At 44.5% G+C, this 24,722-nt stretch overlaps 1 protein-coding gene across 4 annotated transcripts in view; it reads right to left on the bottom strand.

Annotated features, from left to right (window-relative positions):
* clip1a (CAP-GLY domain containing linker protein 1a) overlaps positions 1–20,724 on the bottom strand; it is a 35,729-nt gene extending 15,005 nt beyond the window's left edge. For 2 of the 4 annotated variants that reach the window (XM_083644788.1, XM_083644791.1), the window contains exons 1-11: positions 20,649–20,724; positions 14,364–14,663; positions 12,466–13,046; positions 10,547–10,671; positions 9,540–9,756; positions 9,228–9,425; positions 8,850–8,941; positions 8,009–8,069; positions 3,743–3,847; positions 854–1,762; positions 533–649 (exon numbers count right to left, since the gene is read on the bottom strand). In XM_083644788.1, the coding sequence (XP_083500914.1) occupies positions 533–649; positions 854–1,762; positions 3,743–3,847; positions 8,009–8,069; positions 8,850–8,941; positions 9,228–9,425; positions 9,540–9,756; positions 10,547–10,671; positions 12,466–13,046; positions 14,364–14,457 (2,499 nt within the window). In that variant the 5' untranslated portion in view covers positions 14,458–14,663; positions 20,649–20,724. The remainder of the gene's footprint in view (positions 1–532; positions 650–853; positions 1,763–3,742; positions 3,848–8,008; positions 8,070–8,849; positions 8,942–9,227; positions 9,426–9,539; positions 9,757–10,546; positions 10,672–12,465; positions 13,047–14,363; positions 14,664–20,648) is intronic. The other 2 variants (XM_083644789.1, XM_083644790.1) reach the window with 2 other exon arrangements.
* Positions 20,725–24,722: the final 3,998 nt, after the last annotated feature.

Raw genomic sequence — 24,722 nt, 5'->3', positions numbered from 1 at the left:
GAAATACAGGGCTCAATTTTAGGCCCCATCCTCTAGTCTAGGCTCTCTCTATGCAGTACTGTAGGTGCTTTCACGTCATTACATCTACCCATTAAGGCCGGCAGTCCAGACAGCCTAACCACCCTTATCAAACGCTGATACTGCAAAACCTTTTACTCTACTTCCATTTACAATAGTCAGGATTGTCTGTCTGCAAATGGAAAGCCAAAGGCCACTAAGTGAGAAAGTATTTTTGATGACTTTGGATTTGGATGTTTATTCTGATGAGCAAGTCAAGAGGGTTGTTCAGGCAGCATTTCTATTTCAAGATTTGTTCAGCATTTCAAAAGTTGCGTTTAGAATTAATTTGGTTGTTTTTCACCAGACACCAACAGGTGTGACACTATAAGAGACGGCGCTCTGCATTTACTGTCATTCACCTATAGGCTTACAGCCAAAGAAAAACTTGATAAAGACCAGTGACTGTATTCCTAAACCTAAGGAGGCACCCACTTACAAAAAAAAAAAAGAAAAAAAAAGCCATAAGCCTCACCAGGCCTCTGAGCTCCTGCTCCACGGAGTCCTTCTCCTGCTGTATGGTGGTCAGACTCTTCTGTAAGGAGAGGAGATCCTGCTGTCGGCCCTCCAACAGTGAGCTCAACTCACTGACCTACGGCACGCATCAGGTGAAAATACCATGAACAGGGAGGGAATAGAAAAACATGAAAAACCAACGGCATAGCAATATACTAAAGTAAAGTAGTAAAGTACTGTAAGCAAAACCGCACTGATTGTCCGAGATAAGCCATGCTAAAACCCCCCCCCGCTAAAATAGAGTATTATAATTGACAGGAAGGGAATAAGCAGCACCCACCTTGCCGTCCTGTGCCTTCGCCTGGCTCAGGACCTCCTGTAGACGAGTCTTTAGGGTATCCAGCTCTTGGTCACCTTCAGCTTCCTTGGAGCGTAGAGCCTCCATTGCGGTCATCTGCTCTTTGGTTTCTCTGTCCTTGTCCTGGGCCTGTTGAACAAACGTCGCCTCTTTCTCCTCAAGCTCCTTCACACTTATTTCAGCAGCATGCAGCTTTCCCAACACATCCTCCATCTCCACGAGGTGCTGCTCCTCGGCTCTTTCGACACTGGTCCGTAGGGACTCCTCCAGCCGCTCCTTCTCCTCAGTCAGAGACAACAGCTGTGCTCTCAGTGCCCCCGACTCCTTAGTCCAAGCTGTGGTGCTGGCACCATGTCTGGCTCCAGCCTCCTCCAGAGCCAACTTGTGCTCCACCTTCAGCCTCTCCAGGGTGCTCTTGGTCTCCACGAGCTCCGTCGTCTGGGCACCGGCACCTTTGCTGAAGGACAGCTTCAGCTCCTCCATGGCTTGCTGGTGAGAGGCAAGGACAGATTCTAGCTTGGAACGCCACAGTTCAATAACGTCTGCGTTCTCCTTCTCGGCCTGGCTGAGGCGTATCTGCAACTGCTCATTGTCACCAGAGAGCCTAACTGACGTAGCCTGAAGCTGGGCAGCAGCCTCACTGCGGGTCTTTTCTTGAGCTTCCCGTTTCTCTTTGGACTTCACCAGCTCCTCCTGATGCTTGGCTTCCTGAGAGGCCAGCTGATCCCTCAGAGAGTTGATCTCCTCCAGAAGGGGAGATAGAGTGGAGTCTGGTCCCTCAGAGCCTTGCTGGGACTCGAGACGCAGCCGCAGGTCAGACACCTCTCTGGTTCGCAGAGAGAGGTCCCTCTCCAGGTCCATAATGCGGGATCTTTCTGAGACAGTAGCAACCTTAAAAAGCAGAAATCTTAGGTTCAAACATGTCACAATCTGACACACCGATTCAGTGTGTGCTTCCAAACAAGCGTAATAAGAGCCTTTATTAAAGGTTGATCATTACTGAACAATTTGAGATTTGACTGGGTAAATTTTAATGGAATAATGATGGAACTAATAGCCAAACTCCATTAATCCCTCCAGTATGAAAATAAATGTGGATGTTATTGCATGTTTTAGCCCATTTACTACACTGCACATATGCATACCTTACATTACAGACTATTTTTCAAAGCATACCATACTTTTCCTTAACTTTTGAATATTTAGTTAATTTCTCCCTCTCTCTTTTTTATTTTATTTGTTAAGGTGATAAAGCTACCTTAAACTCGCTGTTGCGTCGGCTAACATTTGCCCGGCTTTAGAAGTCACGGACGTTTGAATTTAAAATCTCTTCTTCCGGGACTATTTTCGATATTCTGTTTGGCTAGCATATGAACACTCCAGACAATGTATAGACTTATCAAATGACCATCAAAGTATCATGCAATGATAAAGCAGCTTTGACAAAAATAAAACCAGGTGGGATGTTCACTGTGATGAATTACCTCTCTCAAGCAAATTTCAAGTCTGTGCAACTTGATTACCATTCTGAAATGAATGGAAACAAAATGTCTGCCTGGAAGGTAGGAAAAACGCATTCAGACATCTGAAAAAGTATGGTATGCTATGCTTTGGAAAATGGTCGGTAGCAATGTAAAGTATACATGAATTGTAGTAAATGGGCTAAAACATGCAACAACACAGGTATGGCCCTTTCAAAATTGATGGAAGAGGACAGGCATACTGTTGATCCAATACAAAGTATTATACTGACCTCTTGTGGATATATAGGGTACGGTCAAAATAATGGAAATGCACAGTGAATGCATCTATGGGAGTTTTTGGAGCGTTTGCACAACTGTTATTACACTCAATCATTGCATTTAGGAGAGGTGTGGGCTAAGAAGACTGCATAAATAGAATCCCACGCATTTACACTGGTGCTTCCATTATTTTTATCATACTCTAGCTACCCATCTGACTATTAACTTAAGTTCTGAACTTAAGTTCCCAAGAGCCTCAGCATCTTTTTCTTTTTTCTTTCCATAACCTAATATTTATTGGCTTGGTTTACACTTGGGAAACAGCTGTCAAAACAAACCCCGTAGAAACTATGGGCTTGAACCTGATGAATAGAAATCCGAGCTATATTTCTATTGATACCCCTTTATGGCTGTGATACACTGGGGGAACACGATGAAGCACAGTCCGGGAGGTGGAGCAGGATTAAGACTAGCAAGAGGCAGGGATCCCAAATAAGCAGGACATTTGGAAGCGGGGAAGGCTGAGGGAAGTAGAACAAAGGCATAACCAAGAAAATGATTAGCTGGGGACACGGGAGAAGCTCGTCTGTCTGGTTAGGCAGAGACAGCAGCACAGCCAGAGTGTGGGTACAGGCAGGGTGGGAGAGATGTCACTCAAGACAGCCGAAATATATACGCGTTTCGTTTTGTCTTCTTGTCATTAGCAAAGAAATCAATATTTCATGATATAAAAAGGCCCTTAGGTGGCATCTACCACAATGGCGACACCAATATAAATGTAAGGGGAGTTAATATCGCTAAAGGAGTAATACAGTTAGAGAATCAATCTGTGGATGGCGCTGCAAATGATGAAGCTAAGCTGCAAACCAAATTATATGCATGATTTGCCCATTCAAGTGCAACTACTATTTGTTATTGGTTTAATTTTAATTTATCGGTTTACGACAAGAGCAATAACATTAGTTTTTCTCCTATGAAGCGTACAAATGCATTTGCGCGTTCCCCACAAGCCTGTAGGAAGCAAAGCTCCAGTTACTTCCTTGCCACCTCTGTGAACCTCTGGCCAAAATTTACATCTGCCACTATCCCCCGGCCCCAGCGCAGCACATGGCAGAGCAGAGTCCATTACCCTAGTGTCTTCTAACTCTCTTTGGAGTTTCTCAGCTTTGGTCTTTTCAAAGAGCAGGCTCTGCTCAAGCTCCTTAATGTGGGCATGCTCCAGTCTGGTCTGCGTCTGTTAGTAAACAAGGGGGAGAGGAAGAGAACACACCGGTGCCACCATCACATGCCAGCCCAATGCAGACAGAGAGGGAGGGAGAGAGGACAGAGGGGTTCTGCTGGTGGTGGTGGTGATGATGATGGTGGTGTGTGTGTGTGTGTGTGTGTGTGGTGGGGGGGGGGGGGGGGGGGGGGGGGGGGGGGGGGGGGGGGGGGGGGGAGTGGAGGTGACTGATGTGTGGGGTGAGAAGATACCCCCAATGCAGAACGTTCAGGCTCTGCCATGAACAGCTGTACATCGGGGAATACTGTGAACGAGTGGTGGGAAACACAAGACAAGCAGCAAAATAAAATGGCATGTGTTATGGATATGCAAGATGCTTATGTTTATGGATGCGGTTTAGAAGTAACCATGCAAAAAATGACACCTCGTGAACAAAGCACAGATTAGATTGTTACGGATACAGAGAAAATTTGAGAATGTGTGTCAAGCCAGCAAGTATAAACAATAAAACTGACTTCACCGCATACATGAAGAGAAAGCAGTGCTGGTTATTTTTCCCCCTCCCTTTTCCCCCCTCCTTCGTCTGCTACATGAGGTCACCACAGTACACGGATGTATAACTGATGTAGTGACATAGTAGCATTGCCATAAGTGATTAGTCAATAGAAATTCAATGAGGATCAATCGTCCTCTCTTTGCTCCATTTGAACCTCGTTGACCCAATTTGCCCTCTGTGATCAATAAAGCTCAGTATTCATATCCGTTTAAAAGGTTAACCAATCTTGCTTTCTCTCTTTATATGTGATAAGGCCAAATTCCATACTGTGTCATGTAAGTATAAGGATGATCAGAGCACCGTGTGCAGCACTTGTGAACAACTTAACAGAAATCAATCAGTAACAGAGGAATATGGGGCTCAGAAATTGGAAGGGGTCCCAGTTGACTTCCTGACCCCGTGTACTGTGAATATGCAATTCCCTGCACAATTTAGCGCCCCCTAGTCTTACATGTTACTAAGTGCAGTATGTTTACGTTTAGGTCCATTGGACAAAAAAGGGGAATATCCCAGAGTTTCACATTTTAAATGTGTTCTTCTTAAGGCCTATGCCAGATCAACATTCACTATTATCTTCCATAACCACAAACCCACACCAGAACGGTTACGTGAGGCCATTTACACCTGGCATTAACATGCGTTTTCTGCCATCAGATTGCAATCCGATTGTATTTTATCACTTGAAAGTACAGGTGTAAACACCCCCAAAACGCATTGAAGAAGGATTGCAATCTGATCGGCCAAACCACCTCCGGAGGTGGTCAGGGACGCATTATGACAACATTTAACACAAGTGTAAATGCAATGCGTCCTCTCAAAACGCATTCAGCAACTACCATACGGAAATACATAATCTTCGGAAGTCGGTGACGGCGCGCACACGTGAACGCAATTCCCCGGCAGCACCGCACCGGTGTGTGCCCTCATCTCGCCGCTGTGCCAGATGCGCACACACACAGGCAGCCTGTCACCATGGACCGGCTAAAAATAATCTATCTCTTCCCCGCTCCGCTTTTGCACAACAATCGTAGCGTTGCTTCAAAGTTTTGCTGCGGAGGTTTTGCCACGGCTGTAACCACCTGTGTTGCTTTCAGGTAACATCCTAAATTACAATGTTATACAATTGAGAGCATAATTTCTCTTTTATATCAACACTTCTCCTTTGGAAAAGGAGCGGAAAATGAGGGAGAAAGGGTTCGAACCCTTTCCCCCTCATTTTCCTTTCATATGAAAGAGAAATTATGCTCTCAATTGTATAACAGTGTAATTTAGGATGTTACCTGAACGCAACACAGGTGGTTACAGCCAATGACATGCACGGAAAACGTATGTATGTGTGTGTGTGTGTCTCGGACCCAGTGTCATTGTCAATAAACAGATAAAGAAATAGATGCAGTGCTGCGTGATCGGCCATCGTTTTGTCCAGGTGAAGGGGACGTTCACTGTGCATTTGAGCTTAACAATAACCTCTATTTCCCTGTGCATGTATGCAAACATGCATGCACACATTCAGGGAGCGCGCGCGTGATGACGTTCGAGCTGGAGAGCAATCGGATTGCAATCTGTTCACCCAAAACGCATGTTAGTGCCAGGTGTAAATGGAATCAGGCTGAAGTGATAAAATACAATCTGATTGCAATCTGATGGCAGAAAACGCATGTTAATGCCAGGTGTAAATGGCCTCACTGATGCACAACATCAAAATGGATTTTTTTTTAGACAAAATGTAGGTAATCATGACGGTATAAAAGCATCCATTTCTAGGAATCAGTGTATATTTTCTGGTTCGGGCGCTAGTATTTGGACGTTAAAGTTTAGACACTGTTTGCACCTGCAAAAATCTGTCTCCACTGTCTAAGGAGTGGCTTCAGACTGTAGTGCAGCCTGACATCACAAATTAAGAGTTTTAGCTCTTCATTTTGAATAGACTATCAGGTGGAGGAATACCATCCGAATTCTTAAATGAAGTGCTATTCTCCTTTAACTGCGGTGGGGAGTTTGAACTTTGAACTCTGGGGCTGTGACGGGACAGTGGGGCGGGCAGGGGAACATCTCCAGTGGCTCCATGCTAGGCTAAGCACTGGACCGACGTGAAAGACAAGAGGAGGAGAAGGAAGGAGAAGCAACATCACATCACTGAGGGTTACAGCACAACATTAGTACACCTTCAACAGCTTCAAAGTCAACAAAGCATTTACTGCGTTGGCCTCGGTCACGCTGGTTTTCTGTTGCAATATTTCAAGCTGCATGCATGTTTTTAATATACCCATAGCTGTGAGTAAGAAATAAACTGTTAGTATACAAAAGGAAGATAAAGGGGTATTCTAACCCTGTAGGACTCATTTTTAAAGATCTATTTTGCGCTTGGATTTCCTCAGGGTAATTGAGATGGTCCCCTGTTTGGTGTAGCACTGTGGAGTAAATAACAAATCCTTGCATCAGACATGAACACGGATACAAGTCCACTTGGCTCCAATACCGTCACATTTGGGACGAGAACATGACTCATCTGATACAAAGACCTTATAAGTCATTACAGCCTACCGTGATACAATACAATAGTCCAATAACCCCTCGAGTGGGACAGTATTAATAATGAGGTTTTGTGAGCGCATGGATATCGGGTGCAGGCTTTTTATTCATAGTTTTGGCACAGACTTGCCTTGTCATCAATACCAGAGCCTTTCAGTACCATGGAGTGCAGACGGGCAGTTTCAATTTATGCAGTACTAAGATAGAATCAATCCATCCATACTAGGGATGCACGATATATCGGCCGATGTTAGTCCTTTTTTAACATATCGGCATCGGTCCGATGTTACAATGTTAATATCGGTTCTCGGTATCAGCCAAAATTTTCACATTGAGAGGAAACAATGAGGTAAATCTATGATTTATGGGCGTTTCCAATGTTTGGAAATAAAGAAATGTATTACTTTTTCAAATTCACACTGTTTGCATGTGTTTTTCAGTACGTACAAAATTTCATTATGATAGAAATGTGTTTTTATACAGATCATATCGACATCGGTAAATATCGGTTATCGGCCATAACAGCAATGTTAATATCAGGTATCGGGCAAAATTTTCATATCGGTGCATCCCTAATCCATACAAACCCGTCTAACAAGACTGCGGCTAGGGTAGCAGGCTCTATTGCTCACAAACTGCAGATAATGCAAGAAATACTCATCCTCAGTGCATACTGAACTGTGGCACAATGACTAGGAAATCAATCTGTCTAATGCAGGCTTAGATCACAACGAAATGGTGCCAAGGAAGCCAAACTAATGTATACAAAGAAGCTAAATCACTTTGATGTCAATGATGTCGTGACTTTGCAGTCCTGAAATGCAGTCTGATTGGGGCATTTGCTGCTCCCTATCTAATAGCATTTAAAATCTAAATTGGCAGCACAAATGTTGAGCCTAAACCTGTCAAGAAAACGATTCATCCTTGCCAAAGTTTTGATTTAAAAACGAAGTACTGTCTGATTTGCAGGTGAAATTATTTTCTTAAAAGTGATTAAAAACATATTGAGATCCACCATCAAGTTTTTCCAAATTAGATTCAATCAAAAAGCACTTGTGTATACTATATCTGTGTTGTGCATTTACCTCCAGGTCTCCTTTGGTAATGCAAGCTTCTTCTACACGGAACTGAAGGTCCTCCACTTTCCTATTAAAACAGAGATACTTGAAGACAACTGGGAAATCTCTAAACTGCAATAATCAAGGACAGGGTTCATTTGTTCTCTGTGACTTTATAAAACTGTACCAAACACACCAGCATTTGTTCTTAATTTAGCTACCATGTTCTGCTCAACAGATTGACCATGGGATTAAACAAACATATCCTGATAATATAGACCAGGGGTTCCCAACCTTTTTTGTGCCAAGGACCGGTAGATGCATGGGAAAAAAAGTCGCAGACCGGTTGTCCGGTTGGTTTTAGTTACATATATTTACTCACCGGGTGGCGACAAAGGGTAGATAACAGCCTTTTGTGTTGTACTGTATGTAGCCTACAGTATTTATGTTTTTGTTTCAACTACAAACATAAATAAACATCAACTTGAAACTATGTTTTAACTACCACACACAGCCTATAATATTATAGCCTATGTTTATAAAAAAAAATATATATATATATATATATATATATATTTTTGGACCAGGCTTGCGGCCCGGTGGTTGGGGACCACTATATTATATATATTATAGACCGTCCGTTTCAACTTCAAAGAGAAAGGTTTTCCTTTCACAACATCAACATTCTAAAGTGACCCTAGCTTACTTCCTGTTGCAGTGTTTGTTAATACAATAGCTGACAGGAAACAAATTAACCAGTCCAAATTGTTTCCTAGCAACAGAATTCCGGTGAAACGGTCTATACTGTCATGGCCGAACCACTGCCATTTCCCTGTTCCTGGCTTGCCGTACCTCTGGGAAACCTTACCGCTTTTCTTCCTCCAGCTGATTCAGCAGCTCTACTTTGTCTTTGTCTGCAGCCTCTACCAAGGCACGTAACTGATCCATCTTGGCCTCCATCTTCACCAAAAACATAAGAAAACATAGGGGTGGGGGGGGATTATTATACAATAAAGACAACATTTTTAACCAGCTTTATAACAGGCTTTTAAAACAATTGTGCTATAATTACAAATGTAACTGTTTTTTGGTCTGCCTAATAATAAGGCCAGATGTGGCTAACTGAATGTAAAGGAAACACGGCATTGTCATTCTAATTAACAGTAGGTGAATATTAACAGCAGATGGGAGGGGGTTCATGCAGAGGGTGATAATCAACCAGATGTATGCTGCCGGGTGAGCTGACCTGCTCCTGATCGTCCCTCAGTAGGCTAAGTTCTTGCTCCACCTCGCCTACATGGCTGGTGGCCTTTGCAACCTCTGCCCTCTCCATGTCCCTCTCAGCCAGCAGCTGCTCAATGTGCTGCTGCTTCTCCTTCAGCGCCTCCTGCAGGGCGGTGGTGCCCGAAATCTTGCGATTATACCGCGAAGAGGTCTCAGTTAGCTGTGGAGACAGACATATTAAGACGCATATTAGAGCAACCTTCCACTGCTGACATTAAATGTGATATTTGAGCTAATTCCCATAATTGTGTCGCTGCTCTGTCCAATGCCTCACCAGGCCTGTGCGGCTGGGCTTGGCGCTGACAGACGATGCCACGGAGCTCATGGTGCTGATGGAGGAGGCACTGGGGCTGCGCTTCAGGCCCGACGGCGTGGTCACTACTTTCCGAGATGCTGCCTTTGCTTTGGCTGGCGTGGTGGAAGGGAAGCCGATGCGTGTGACCTTGTGGACTGGAGCAAACAAGCCATACTTGGGTTGGCACTGAAAATATCTGGAAAGACAAGACATGATCGAATACAGTTAATACTGACGGAATCCATAATATTCATGCGGTTGACAATCAGCATTTTGCTTAAAGGAGAATTTCGTTGTTTTTTTTAACCTGGACCCCTCTCCTCACATTAATTATGATCTGACGACTCACCCAGTGATCTCCGCAGCGTTTTTGTCCGTCCTAGGCGTTGTTGTGATCGAAATAGTGTGCAAGCCAGTCCTAGAATGTAGCTCCGTGGGGGCCAAGTGGCAGCGTGTTTTCCTCCATCTAAATAGACAGTTTTATTCCCGTTTTCGACGCATATCGTCGAACGATCAGACTGCAATTCTCCCCCCGGGCTCTTTTCACTGGTGGTTGCAGGCATCCCATTTTTGCCTGTCGGGTCAGTGAGACACAACTCTCGTCAGGAAAGTCTCACTGACCCGACAGGCGGAAATGGGATGCCTGGGATTCCTGGCATGCCTGTAACAACTACCGCTTGGCGCTCTTTACCTCTGTAAAGAGCCCGGGGGGGAATAGCAGTCTGCTGGTTCTTTAGGGATCCGAAAACGGGAATAAAACTGTCTATTTAGATGGAGGAAAACACGCTGCCACTTGGCCCCCACGGAGCTACATTCTAGGACTGGCTTGCACACTATTTCGATCACAACAACGCCTAGGACGGACAAAAACGCTGCGGAGATCACTGGGTGAGTCGTCAGAACATAATTAATGTGAGGAGAGGGCTGCAGGTAAAAAAAAAACGAAATTCTCCTTTAATGCTTTAAAATCACAGCAGCTTGTGTACCTTGTGCCTGCCACCGCCCCGTCATTCTTTCCTAAGGGCTCGTCCAATTCCACACCGCACCACTCGCCTTTGGCAAAATCGGTTTCTCCAAGGAAACGTACCACTCCTGCCTTTGTACCACCAACCTGTGAAAGAAAACAAAACACTTAGCCAGTGTAAGAGATCAGAGAGAGTAATCAGCTTTGCATGGTAATAATAAATGTCTGAGTGAGATAATTCCATCAAAGCAACAGACTCATGTACAGGGTTCGTACAGTTTTTTTTTTTTTTTTTTTTTTTAATCCCATTTTTATCCCCCGTTAGTGCTAATTTTAATTTATTTATCCTGGTTGCTGCTCCACCCTCTGCCGATCTGGGGAGAGCCGAAACTGGCTCCATGCTTCCTCCGAGACATGGGCAGTAGCCAGCCACTTCTTTTCACCTGACAGGGGAAGCTTCACTGGTAGGACATAGCACGTGGGAGGATCACGCTATTCCAACGAATTCCCCTCCCTCCGAACAGGCGCCCCTAACAACCAGAGGAGGCATCACTTCAGCGACCAGGATATTGCATGTTTTGGTGAAGGGGTTCCTATATGAAGGAAACCCCTGGGAGGCACGGGGAGAACATGCAAACTCCACACAGAAAGGCCCTTTTGACGTCCCCAACCGGGCGGTGGGCACGCACTCCTTCAGCACCCACAGTGTCCCAGGTGGGAATCGAACCCAGGACCTTCTAGCTACAGCATTTTTCTTTACAGTCAAATTCATGCACTTTCAGAGCGCTGAGACTCATGGTCACCCTCATGACGCGGAGTGGAGAGGAGCGGCACTGAACAGAAAAACACCCCTTTTCATTTTGGAGCCCATGTTCAGTCAATCTAGCTCCGGGCCACTCCGCTGTCCACTCCGTGTCTTGTGTGTGAGACGGCCAGGGGACAATAAATATGACAACGGGATAGTTTCATTTCAGGTATTAAAAGATGTTTGGTTGACATGAGTGATTGTGTGTAGATGAAACCCCAGATTGTGTTGAAAATCAAGCACTTTGATTTCAAGGAGTATGTTCAAACTGCCAGCATGTCAAATCGAACATGTTTTTTCTTTCAGTCATTGAAACACACAGATGCAGGTCTAAATTTGGTCTTAGTGAGAATATTTCCTGTGCGACCCACACACTTCCTCTTTGCATAAGAAGCTAGCCAGCCTCCTGCTGAGGAGGGAGGAAGGGAGGGAAAAAAAGAGGACTGCCAGGAGGAAGGAAGGACTCATCAGTTTGAATGAAGGACTCCGCACACACAATGAGTGCACTGGACGGTGTAAGTATAGCTATTTCTATTAGCTAGGAAAGTGCATGTGGGTGAAACGGAATGGAAGGTCATGTTTCATGTGTACATTCCTGAGAGATTAGGGGAGTGAGTCGTGTGACTCTGACCAGGCACTGGCTTATACGTTTATACTTATGGTGATATTGCCACCTAAGAGGCAAAGTGTGGATTTACAGCTTTCCATCTCTTCCTTGGAATAGTGTGGGGAGGTCTTTACACATTGAGCAATCTTTGGCCTTATACCAAGAAATTATCTTTTTGCAGACCCTTCCCAGGCAAAACCATATTATACCTCTACAGACTACTATATATATATATATATATATATATATATATATATATATATATATATATATATATATATATATATATATTCATGAGAGGTAACATAATGCAAGGGCAGTGGAGTGGTCGTTGACCCGCTGGGGAGGGGGGGGGGGGGGGGTAATCAGTGCCTTGCTCAAGGGGTCCTGTAAATGAACAGAAGCATCATATTGACCAACAGTGCTGTAACACCTGTCATTCCGCAGCTCTCAGAATATACAGTACTTTCACTTCAGTGCCAAGAACCAACAAGCTTTACAAAAAGAGATTGATAAATATCCACTTTACCAATACGCGGTCACCCATCTTCAGTTCCCTTTCCCCTTTTTTGACTGATCCCGTCTCCGAGAGGTTGGAGATAGATTCGCTGTTTGTGCGTGCCAGGTTGGAAGCTGGTGTAGCTGGTGTAGCTGGTGTAGCGGGTGCAGCGGCTGCGGCGGGCGCGGCCTTCTTGGCCACCGAGGTGGTTGAGGGAGCCGCTGCTTTCGTAGAGGGTGTGTGTGAGGCAACGCTGCCGACGGAAGGAGTGGGCGAAGCGGCGCGGGAGGGCGGTGCCGTCTGCGTTCCGTTCGCCTCGCCCTCTGTGCGCGACAACTTGGACGGACGGGTAAATATCCCTCGCAAGGCGTCGCACTGGAAGTAGCGCACCCCAGCCACCGAACCGTCATTCTTCCCAATGGGCTCATCCAGAACGATCCCGGCCCACTGTCCCGGAGCAAACTGCGCCTCCCCTAAGAACTGGACGACGCCCGGCTTATTCCCGTTAACCCAAACTCGCTCCCCGAGCTCGAAGCTCTCCCCGGCATCCTGGGCTTCTCCTCCACTGGCGCCTGCTGCAGATTGGTCGGCCGCAGTTCCTTTAGCTGCAGCTGAAAAAAGAAAGTGTGTGAAAAGGGGCGCGGTTTGTTAATCATTCGTCCAGGTGACAAGTTCTCCGTCATAACTGTTCAAATCTTTATCAATATTATTGGTCATGGCGGTTCTCCGTGACCTCCATTGGTCACCGATTTGAAACCAAACTCACAACACCACTGAATGTTCCCAAAGCTGGCTTAGGCAGCATATTATATTCCTATACAAATCATCCATTTTGGCAAGAGTGGTGTAAATGCTGCGATGCCTAGATCTACTAAATGCCATCGCACTCAGCAAATCCAGACGAATGAGGCTGCTTTGCTTACTGCAAACCTAAGCAAAGTGCTCAAATCAAAGCCAGAGGTTTTCTCCTACACTTTCTCTCTTTTCTCAACAGCTACTAAAGGCCTAAAAGCAGCTACTACAGGCCTAAAAGCAGCTACTACAGCTACTACAGGCCTAAAAGCAGCTACTACAGGCCTAAATTGAAAAGTCATCATCTGGCTTTATCAAGATGATGAGGATGTAAGTATGATGTAAGTATACCAAACAAATCTGCATTTTTAAACCGTGACAGGTATTGGAAGAGGAATACTATTACCTTAGGGACAATGAGGCCAATTTTCCACTGGCCATTTGAACAGCGGTTTTCAAAGTTACTGGCCCGATGCCTGCCAGTGCGTTTTGATGCCGTCACTTAAGATTTCAGATTTATTTTTTTGGAGTGATGTACTTTAATATGAAGCACCGGCGTGAACGTGTCCACAGAATGAGACAGAGTTGATGTTGCTACATCATTAGCCCAAACTGTGATGTTTGCATTCTGAATGCTTGTTCGCAAAGAGGAACGCATTTTCTAACAAGATAATCATTCTCTCATCATTACATAACCAAACTGACCAAATATATAGACGGTTTTAACTCGACAACATATACAGTACATTCTAAATCGAACCCCAGCTCACTTCCTGTTGCAGTGTTTGCTAATACAATAGGGCAGGACTGACAATTCAGTGAAAACCGTCTATTAGGCAATTTTTTATTTGAGTTGCTATTTTAAAACGGTTGAAATCCATGATGCACCCCTGGGTCCAGCGGCAGCACAGGAGCGAGTGCAACCTACAGTAAGTACTAGCATGGTACAGGTATAGTATCTGCCCTGAATTGGTACACCCCTTACTATGAATAAAATAATAATCCATCCTGGGTCCAAAAACTATACTTTTCCATCCCCACAAACCACTGGTAGAAAGAAAAACGCAAGGGCAAACAAACACTGTAGTAGCTCTTGGGAATCAGAGGTTGAGGAGGGAGCTGTGGAGCATTCTTACCAGCACTAGTCGGCACAGTCTTGGGGGCTGCCGTCGCTGGTGCTCTGGCTATCTTACTGGGCATTTTTATCCCACTGGTTTTGGCTGTGCTCATGTTTCTTCCTGTGATCGGTTACATCCACGAGGCTCGTGTCCAGCAGCGGGTGCAGACTGACCCCAGACCATCAACACGACTGGGCGCAGCTTTGTGATGGCAAAGTTGTTTTCCGCCGCACCAAAATCAATTGAACAAAAAAAGAAAAGAAAAGAAAAAATGGAAAAGGGAGGAGGGAGAAAAAAAATGGTGCTTGAGAAAAAACCCTGTAGAGAGAAAAATAAAGAAATTAGGCTATTTGACTGTGTGCAGTTGAGTTTAACTTGATTTAGGTTTCATCCAAATCTATTTTACAGTGCACTCAAGTAGGCTACTGATGGTGATCATAGGATACGTATTTTGAGCCCGACCAATATTGGTGTAAGGACGTTGTAGCTTCTACTTATTATGTGCTGGATTATTTGAATTGGAACCCGCCGCAGGTGATCGATCAGAATCACAGAGTTGTCTAAGCTTTTATTTGGGGCAATCCGGCTAAGGTAAGGCAGGCAGCGGTACTTTGTACTTTGTCTTAAAAACGAGCTGAAGTTAATTTTTCAGGATTTCATTCATAACTGTAATCTACAGTATGCTGACGTAACGAAGTACAGTACTATCAAATGTCTACCCAATTTCAACCATTCATATCACTACATGGCAGCTGTCAATCAATCTTCATTTCGAGGAAAAAATTCTGCAGGCAAAATGGCCGCTTACTGCCTGTAACCTGGCAGAATTTCTAGCCCATAAACTAACTAATAACTTGGCCAATAAGTATGTAACATACAAAATAAAGCAAACGGTAATGTCTTCACTTGATGTAGAATACATAGGACATGTAACTGGTTTGTTAAACTCGCATTCCAGGAATATTGTATTTACCGCGGCTAGTCGACGCTCCAACGTCCGGATTGGCCAACACCAACTCCAGTGCCCAGAACTGTCAAATCACATTGTTGACACGCTATGGCCCGCCTCTTAACCCTCTTTCATCTCAGGCAATATCCGTTTTCAGTCCGATACGTCACCGACCCTCGCAACCCTCGATACGTCACCTACCCTCGCAACCCTCGAACAACATCGCTTATTTATATCTCGGCATGTATGACATCACTCACTGATGATGACATCGCACACTTATGACATACATCACTTATGACGACATCATCAATGACCTCACAGTTGCAGTGACATCATTGATGACCTCACAGTTGAGTGACATCACCGATGACGGTGGTCCAGTCCATGACATCAGCTCATTAGGTCACCGGTTCGAATCCGGCCCGGGGGTGTTCCAAAGTGTATGGTCTCAGTTGGTATGAGAGGGCCTTTTCTACAATTGGTGTGATGATAACAATCAATATTAGCCTTTCATAGATAGTTATGGTTATTTTAAAGGTTTTCACAGTTACTGTACACTAGAAATTGAAGAACAATTCAACAAAATCCCAGAATGTGCATTTGTGTTAAAGAATTCTGTCTAGAGGGGGTAATAATGATGAATTAAGTAACAGCAACACAACAAAATAAACTATGATTGGCAGATGATCATGTATAACACCTTTTTCTTTTTCCCCCAATTATCACTACAGGACTCTAAGTTTTCCATCTAAATAACCTGGTGAAAATCAAATTAAGATAGCCAAATGTTACAATTTTGCTCACTTATTTCTGGCTCAAATTCCAATGTGGTACCACCGTGGCATTGGCATTTGGCAAAAATACACTAATATTCATTTAGAATCAACTAATAAATGGCAAGTACAGAATCAGATGTGTGCCTTTAAGGCATTGCTGTCATCACAGAATGACTTTGTTTTTGCTGCTGGGTCAGTGGATGCATTTTGTTTCTGTTATGACAACAAGCCTCGCAGCACGTTGCACCACGTTGCAGTCAGACCTAAAAATACCCTGTCAAAGGCCAGTTGATATACGCAGTCTCCATTACTGCAATCATAAAGTTCTGAATAGCTCTCATCCTCATCAATCCTCTCATCTTGATCACAATACAAATATTATGACACACTACAGCCATAATCGTATCACAATCTTAATCTATTACTCTAGTCTAGACTAGAAAATGAAGTAGCCAGTTCAGTTCTAAAATGAGATTACTGCAGGAGCGCGACCACCACCACCACCACGAGATTATCCTGTTTGCCAGATTAACTGAGACTGATTAGCCGAATGCACTGTTTACATGTGGTCTCTCTGTTGTTGGCAGGCTGACAATAGACTGACTCACTAAGCGACAATGTTTTTCTTGGGTCCGTCCGTGTCCAAAAATGCTCAGTTTAACACTCCTTCAATCAAATTCTATCAGAGCAAAAATGACAAGTTATGACAAGCCTTCAATTTCAGTTGAGTTCAGCCAGTCTACAGATATCTATAGCCTCTGTAGCCAATTTCAGTACAGGGTTGCAACACAGCAGCAGGAACTCTGTAGAACAGGTGCATAAAGGCTAGGACACCACGTCCAATGCTATATCGAGTTTCCACCTTACCACTGGAGGTTGCCCACACACAATCTAATCTACTGCATGTAGTCTAGTTATTCTGAAGGGACTGGAAAGTCTAGACAAACATGCTACAAAAATGAAAACCGTGTTATAACCTCAAAGCATCTGATATTAAACAAAGAGTAGAATAGTAATAGTATGATACTCTGTAGTAATAGTTAGTTAATTTAAGGTAAAACAACAGGGTGAATACTTCTTGAATGTCCTAAATCCTTAAAATGTCCTCTAAGGTGAGGTAATGTCAGCAATAACAGGCTATGCAGGCCTATATATTAGCATATCATGCAACCTTCCATGTTAGAGAGTACCGCAGGGATGACGTATTTTTGTAGGCTTAACCAGAAATCGCCGCCATGTTGGTTCGTCGGGGGGAAAAGTCTATGGGGTTTTAGAATGGGGATTTCACTTAAATGCATCAAATAAGGTCTGTGGTTAACAAAAGTTTATGGGAATGCAAATTTTGATTCAGCAGGATAATCTTCACGGACGTTAATCACTGTTATGCCTTCTGAAGCGTTTTCTAAAAAAATCATGTTAAAAAAAAAAACATTTACGTTCCAAAAGTCATAAAAGTTATTCACGTTTGTGAAGATTATCCTGCTGAACCCAAATTCGCACTCCCATAAACTTTTGTTAACCACAGACCTTATTTGATGCATTTAAGTGAAATCCCCCATTCTAAAACCCCATTCACTTTTCCCCTGACGAACCCAAGCACTACTTCCAGACTTCAGACTCTGAAAAAAGGACCTGAAAAAAACCTTTTTTGAGGTAGTGTTTAATTAGTTCTGAACTACTGACCAAGACAGTCAAGAAAGCTGGACTCAACACATTAGGACAGAAATATAACATGGAACTTGTTCAACAGCATCACAGAAACATACTTTCCATTCCTACAAAGACCTGAGAACCAGGTTAACCAAAACAACCAAGGCGGCAGACTCTCACGTGACGTCTCACACACCCTCAAAGATATTTCTGAGCAGAGAATGAAGGGTGGTCATCGGCAGGCAGGCAGGCAGGCACTGACCTAGTTTGCATCCAGTGTTCCAGTGTTCTCCCCGCTGTGCCTCTCAATGATACTGATTGGTGCCCTCGGGGTCAAGAGGACGCTACAAGCTCAAGCCCTCTAAAGAAAGCATTCAACTCGATCATGCCTTCATGGTAGAAAATAAAGCCACGGTAGAAAGAGAGATGTGTGACCGCCTTAATCTTTCAAATTAAAAATGTTTCTATTCAAAAAACTACTGAAGCCTCAGAAAATGAAATGGCTTTCTTCACACTCTTGTCCGACTGACCCCATATGGTTGTCTTAAATCCCAGCAAATGTTTCTACAAATCATAAACATTGTTGGGGCCATAGTTTTTTTTTTTTTTTTCATAGGTCTACTCTAAGAATAACTTTAAGCACCGGAAAGACGTTTTTTCAAAACCACAGAGTCTTACTACAAATGTCTCAGGGGAATGATGGTCAAGAGCACATGTCAGCTGCGATTGGCGAGCTGGTGTAGTCAGTGGAAAATGATTACGCTGCCTGGAGACATTCCCCACAGCAGTCACACTAAGCTTTTGCCGCTGACCCTCTAATCTGTAACTAGGAAGGCCAAAATGTGTCAATGTTTTGCACAGGTTTGGGGAAAGTAATTCACTGTTGTACATTACAAACCCAAATGCGCCTCACACTATGCTAAACTATGCTAAGCTTAGTTCAGTGTTAAGCTATACCAAATCCATTGTAGTCTGGCGTATGGTGTTATTTTTTTTATTTTCGGATCTAAATCAAACAAACAAATGGACTTTCACCAAAACAGGAAGTGGGCATGTCCTGTAAAAGAGGATTGAGATTCAGCAGACTTCTCAAATCACACAGAATCAACTTCCATGTGCAGTGAGTGACTAAAGACAGAAGTTTATGCACCCAGATTTTCACTGACCTCCATAAAAGCATGCTGTGCAAACTCACTGTACAGAACCAAAGAAAATCATTCTGCACATGAATGCCTACAGAAACACGTTTGAGTCAGCTGATTGTCCAGAAGACAGTGAGTGCTTAGACCCGCCATATTGTAGTACAAGGCACATCTTGCTGACAAACGTAGTGCAAAACCACTTGATACAGACGTAAGCTAAATTTACTAACAGCCTAACACTAGAAATCGTACAACTTGAATTCACCACCCAGTTCATAACTAAGTATTTGTTACCAGATGGGTATTGCATCACTGTTCAGTGTTCACATATGCCAGTAGGCTTCAGTGTGTCTTTTCTGACTTAACTCACAGTCTTGTTTTTGTCACGATCATCACACAAGGCCAAAGTGTGCTGTGCTCTTCCTTGGAGGAAACATCTGCTGGGGTAATTTTGTAGCCCACTGCTAGCAAAGGAAGATGTATAAAAACACTAAAATGGTATTAGCAAGGCAGAAAGACAAAAGGCAGGATGCTCTGTCTACAGATTCACCTGAACAACCCTCCAGTTCTACAGGGCATTTTATCTACATTTATATACATCAACTGTTCAGTTCCACATTGCATAGTCCTGGCTCTTTACAGCTACAGCAGGAGGTCTGGTCTGACTTGCTACGCCAAGTTCCACAATCCAGCCACATGAGACCTGAAATAGTAAGATATACACCAGGATAATGAAAAACACATTTAGGGGCCTAGGTCAAAGGGCGTTTCTGCTTTATAAAGTCACAACCCACCCTAAAAAGTTATGTTAAGCCATATCAGGCCAAACAAGCTCAACTGCTTTCTCTTTACAGAAAAGGTGCAAGTAGAAGTAATTTAAGGCCAATTTAAGGCTAGCCAATAAAACGGTTTGATATAGCCCTCAGACGCAGTTCAATCAGTTCCGCCTGCGTCTGAAGGCTAGCTAGGTTTGATGTAGACACACTCCAGTGTTGTATCGCACTGGCTGCTTCAGTGACATTCTGTGAAATTGCTAATTTGTCTGCACACGGATTAGTAAACGGTCTTTGGGTCTGGTCCTAGTTAACCAGCCTGCGGGGCGGGCGGCACTGTGAGTGTTAAGTTAACGGAGTAGAGCAGTCGATGAGGTGGCACATCTGGTGCAGAGGCTGAGACAGGAAAGCTTCAAGCAATGTTACCCACCTTACTGATTTACATTTCTGGTTAGACAGCATCATGTTTTATATAATCCACAAGTTCATACACACCACGCCTGACTAGAGACTAGGTAGCAAATTCCACAAGTCCAAAAGTCTGCACAATGTCACCTAGGCTCCGGTAGGGCACACTGCCATTGCTACAAGTTGAAAACCGACATAACAAATTGTGCCTTACAGATATATCACCTGTAAAGAACCAAGCAAGGTGACGCGCGGTGTTGTTACAACAACAGACAATGAATCCACTATCAAGAATGTCATATATCGTGCTTTAAATAAATCCCTATGTCATCAGGATAATAAATAGACGTGATGGCTAACGTTAGCAGCGAGGCCCAGGCGAACCGGTGTGGATAGAACCTGGACTGAAGGGCTGGCTGGCTAGCTACCTATCTAGCCTGGGCGCGAGACAGCCTTCAGTCTCGCATCGATCGAGGCTAGCTAGCTACCAAACAGCTATCTTAACAAACAGTAAACTCAAGTAACGTATATTAATCTCGCCTCCGTTACTGGCGGCAAAAGACCAACCAAGTGCAGTGGAGTGAGCTAACGTTAATACTGACCTGATATGTTTCTGTACAACCCACGTCTTCTGGAGAGAAATGATATGATACTGCTGCTAGCACGACCACTGGGCTCAGCAGCAGAGTGAGGGAAGCAGGCACAGCCCTGCGCTGATGAGCTGTCCGTCTGTCCAATCGACAGGGAGGTGCGGACCAAAGATCATTTTGTTCAGTAAGATGGAGCAGTGCCTTCGTAAAGAAGGCAAAACAACTTCCACAACAAAGTGTCCTGTTACTACAGGAATCAACGAGTTATCAAACGTAACCTATCAAATGTGAGTCACAGCAATGAGGGGACCCATTATGCAAATTTACAGTTCTAGTATGGACCACCGATGGTATTAATCCAGTACCTGGCCTGTAGACCTGCTCGCAATTTGGTGTTGGGGGAATTTCTCACTTGAACTCAGTCAATGGGTCCCTAAACATGAAAAATCACAGAGGTGCTTGTCCGCCACAGTGGCACGAATTTTGCTATGGCCAAATCAAATATGGCTGCCATCGGCCAGGATGAAAATCTAACTTTTTTGTTCTTGAGAGTATATACACATGTAATACCTCTATTTCAACTGATTGTGGTGAGTGGAATTCATTTCTGATATTGTTATGACCCTTGGGGGTCATTTTGACCTTTAAAGGTCATGGTCAAGGTCATTCTGCTATGCTGAAGCCCTTGGCCATAACTCGGCCGTTTGTAGCAGTAGAATCAGGAGTAAGAAGTCTAATTCAACTAATTCTCACATTTATAATTCATTTCTGATATTGTTTTGACCATTAGGGGTCCTCTTGTCCTTGTCCAAAGCCAATGTCACTTTTTAATAACTCAATTGTCTTCTGAACAATCATGTTTATTTTAATGGGTGAATAAATGTGATATGCAAATGAAATCATAACACAAAATCAAATAACAATTTTACTCAAAGGGCACCCTTATGATTGTGTGCATGCAAGTTATTGAGATATGTTTTTACAGGATGAATTATCCTTTTTTCCATGGCAGAATATGCTGCACAGAACTCCAGCAGAACAGCAGCCACAGTGTCGAGTGTCACACTTGCCTGCACACTTGCATGTTGTGAGCAGACTCGGTGGTAAGGGCTTCAGACATTTTGACGGCAGTAGTGTACCAAAGTGCTCCTCCCAGCCATGTTCCATTGGTTTTAGTCTTGCCTCATGTTCGGCGGCTGTCGCAAGCAGTTGGCATGCACTATGGACCAGAAAGGCTCCTCGTTTGATGTGGCCTCTGATCACACTGCTTGTAGGAGGGAGAGCATCTATTCCAGCACTGCCACTGTTATAGATTTCTACCCTGAGGTGGTCAAACGTGTCAGCAGTTGTAGTTGACCTGGCTCCTGCCCAGACACGTACCAAGTACCAAGTACTCATACAATCATCTGCGGTCAATATGTGTGCCTTGATCACTGTCTTGGCTAGTTGTGCTCCAAGTTGAGAAACCGCTTGATGCAGTGGAAGCATGCGCCGTTTCTCACCAGTGCCATACTGCTGCCAGATCTCCTTCATCCCCAGTGCATGGAAGTATGGGGTGTAGTGTAGCAGTAATGCAAAGGTGTCTGTATCATTGGAGACTATGACAACTCTCTTGCACTGTTTCACACGAACAGCCCACTCCACATGCACCACCAGCCTGGCATCAGCCTCCTCGATCCAGTTCAACAGGTCCGGGAACTCTTGACCACCAGCCCCTTTTGCTGGAAGCACCTCATCATCAGAGACAACAGAGCTGACGGTGATGGTAGCATTGCCACAGGCTCGATTGCACACCATATCCCAAACTAGCAGCTGGAGATTCCGCTTGTTCTCCTCAGACGCCCAGAACTTGTCAAGTTGCTGAGGGATGGGTGTGTCTCGGTTCATGCCAATGATGTCGATGCCTGTTGTTGAGTCTGCACGCCGCATGCGCTCCCCTTCCTTTAGAGACATCTCAATGTAGGAATCAAGTATGAGTTGGATGAACTCTGACTCTTGGCAGAGGCATAATGCTGAGGCGATGATGGCGTTGATGACAGCACCTAGAGTAGGGAATCGTGCTAGTGGCATCTGCCGCATCTTAGACATGAAGTCTACCACAACATGAGTGGCAAGAGTAGACTTCTGACTCCATTTGGTGAGGTCAAGTCCAGGCTCAATCTCACCAATGAGTTTTGACTTGTTGACATGAGCTGGAAGGCCACCATCAAACAGTGGAGACGCTGAGAGCACATCGTGAGTAAGTATCTGCCTGAGGTTCATGCCCCTCTCCTTAGCAATATCCATGCTCCTATGTGCCTCTGCCATTTCCTTGGATGTGAGTTCCTTCTGCTCCTTCAGAATGGTTGCTGGTGTCTTCTGTGGTTGCTCGTTGAACTGATGCAGCTTCCTCTTTGGTATGGTTGTGCTCATTTTCTTGGTCTTCTCGACTAACCTCTCCCGCCTGTATGAGCGGTAGACATGCTCACCATTCTTGAGACAGTTGGTGAGAAGGTTGAGAACATTGGTAATTGACCCAATCTCATGGAACAAGAGCTCGAACTCTGCTACAGCATTGGCTCGGCGTGTGGCTCCCATGCACCACATAGTGACCTCCAGGACCCTTTGACACTCGCTGGATGGTCTGCTCGACATTCATGTCGCCTCCTACAGCGCAGAACCAGCCTGGGTGATCCTGAACAACCCACTGGCCCATAGAGAAGCGCCGGTAGAGCTCAGGATGTGTGAACTCCAGCACCTTGATTTGTTCAAGGTACCATGAGCCATGACGCAGGTAGTTTATGCAGTCACATTCTGCGAAGATCGGCATAGAATCCTCGACAGTAGCCATGAGAAGATTCCAGTTTCCTTCTCTCTCAGAGACTACAGCATTCTTGATGACAGCCACCAACTGCAGCCAAAATCCAAATAATTGGCAGAGCTCTGACTTGGCCTCGCACTCCTTCTCAAACTCCAGAAAGTCCTGATTTATCTTCAAGTTCAAGTTCAGCTTTATTGTCATTAAAGCAATACACAAAGGTACGGCAGAAACGAAATGACGATTGCATCTAGCCCACAAATAGTGCAATTTCAAGAGAAATACTGACAACCGACAATAAAGGTAGTAAATTAAAAATAAAGTGCTTTAGGGAAATTATTGCACATGCTAAAGTGCTTTTTTAAAAACAGCATAAATAAATAAAAATAGCTTACTCTAATTTAAAAACTAAATTAAAAATAAACATTAAAAAGTACCAACGATGGTAGAGAAGGTCATACTAAAGTCATACTAAATTCTCCACTTGTCCATTCAGGGCCTCGAACTTCTCTGGGCAACGTTCATTTGCAGCCAGCGTAGTTTGCAGTGTCTCAACCTGCGCTAGCACTGGATATGCAGCTTTGTCCTTGTGATGCCAGAACATCTGCCACTGGAGTGACCTGATCACGTCCTCCACAATCAGCATTCCATTGAGAGCTCGGACATAATGGCTCCCGTTTAACACTGACTCTATCACACCAGGTCCAAACACGGCACACTCGATCAGTGCGTCATCCGGACCAGAACCTCGGAGCAGTTTGCCCTGGCATCTGAGCAGAACACGGGTCCAATGGAAAGGGCCCAAGCAGAGGAACAGATCCCTAAACTGTTCTGTCTCGTGCAGGTAAATATCTGCAGCCAGGGCGAAGACGCCTTCATCGCACCATACCGCCATCGATGCTTGATTCATCTGTCTGCGCACACTCTGAAAGTTGGTGAGGCAATGCCTGATGGTAGCACGCTCGGTGATAGGTCTTGGTATGACGGGGAGGAAGCCAACACGCATCATTGGCACCTCAGCAGATGAGACAAGTGTGTGCACGGCGGCCCATATCTGAGGGTCTCCTGCTGATGCACCATGGCGGATCAAACTGATCAAGAATTCTCGCTTTGCAGATACACTTCGGGCAGTCGGCATGTCGAGTAATGTAGCTTGCTTGTTTTCAGGATGCAGCAGCTGAATTAGTTGAATTAGACTTCTTACTCCTGATTCTACTGCTACAAACGGCCGAGTTATGGCCAAGGGCTTCAGCATAGCAGAATGACCTTGACCATGACCTTTAAAGGTC

Source organism: Poromitra crassiceps (genome assembly GCF_964638095.1).
Source record: "Poromitra crassiceps genome assembly, chromosome: 10".
Lineage (NCBI taxonomy): Eukaryota > Metazoa > Chordata > Actinopteri > Beryciformes > Melamphaidae > Poromitra > Poromitra crassiceps.
This window is presented reverse-complemented; position numbering and strand designations above follow the sequence as displayed.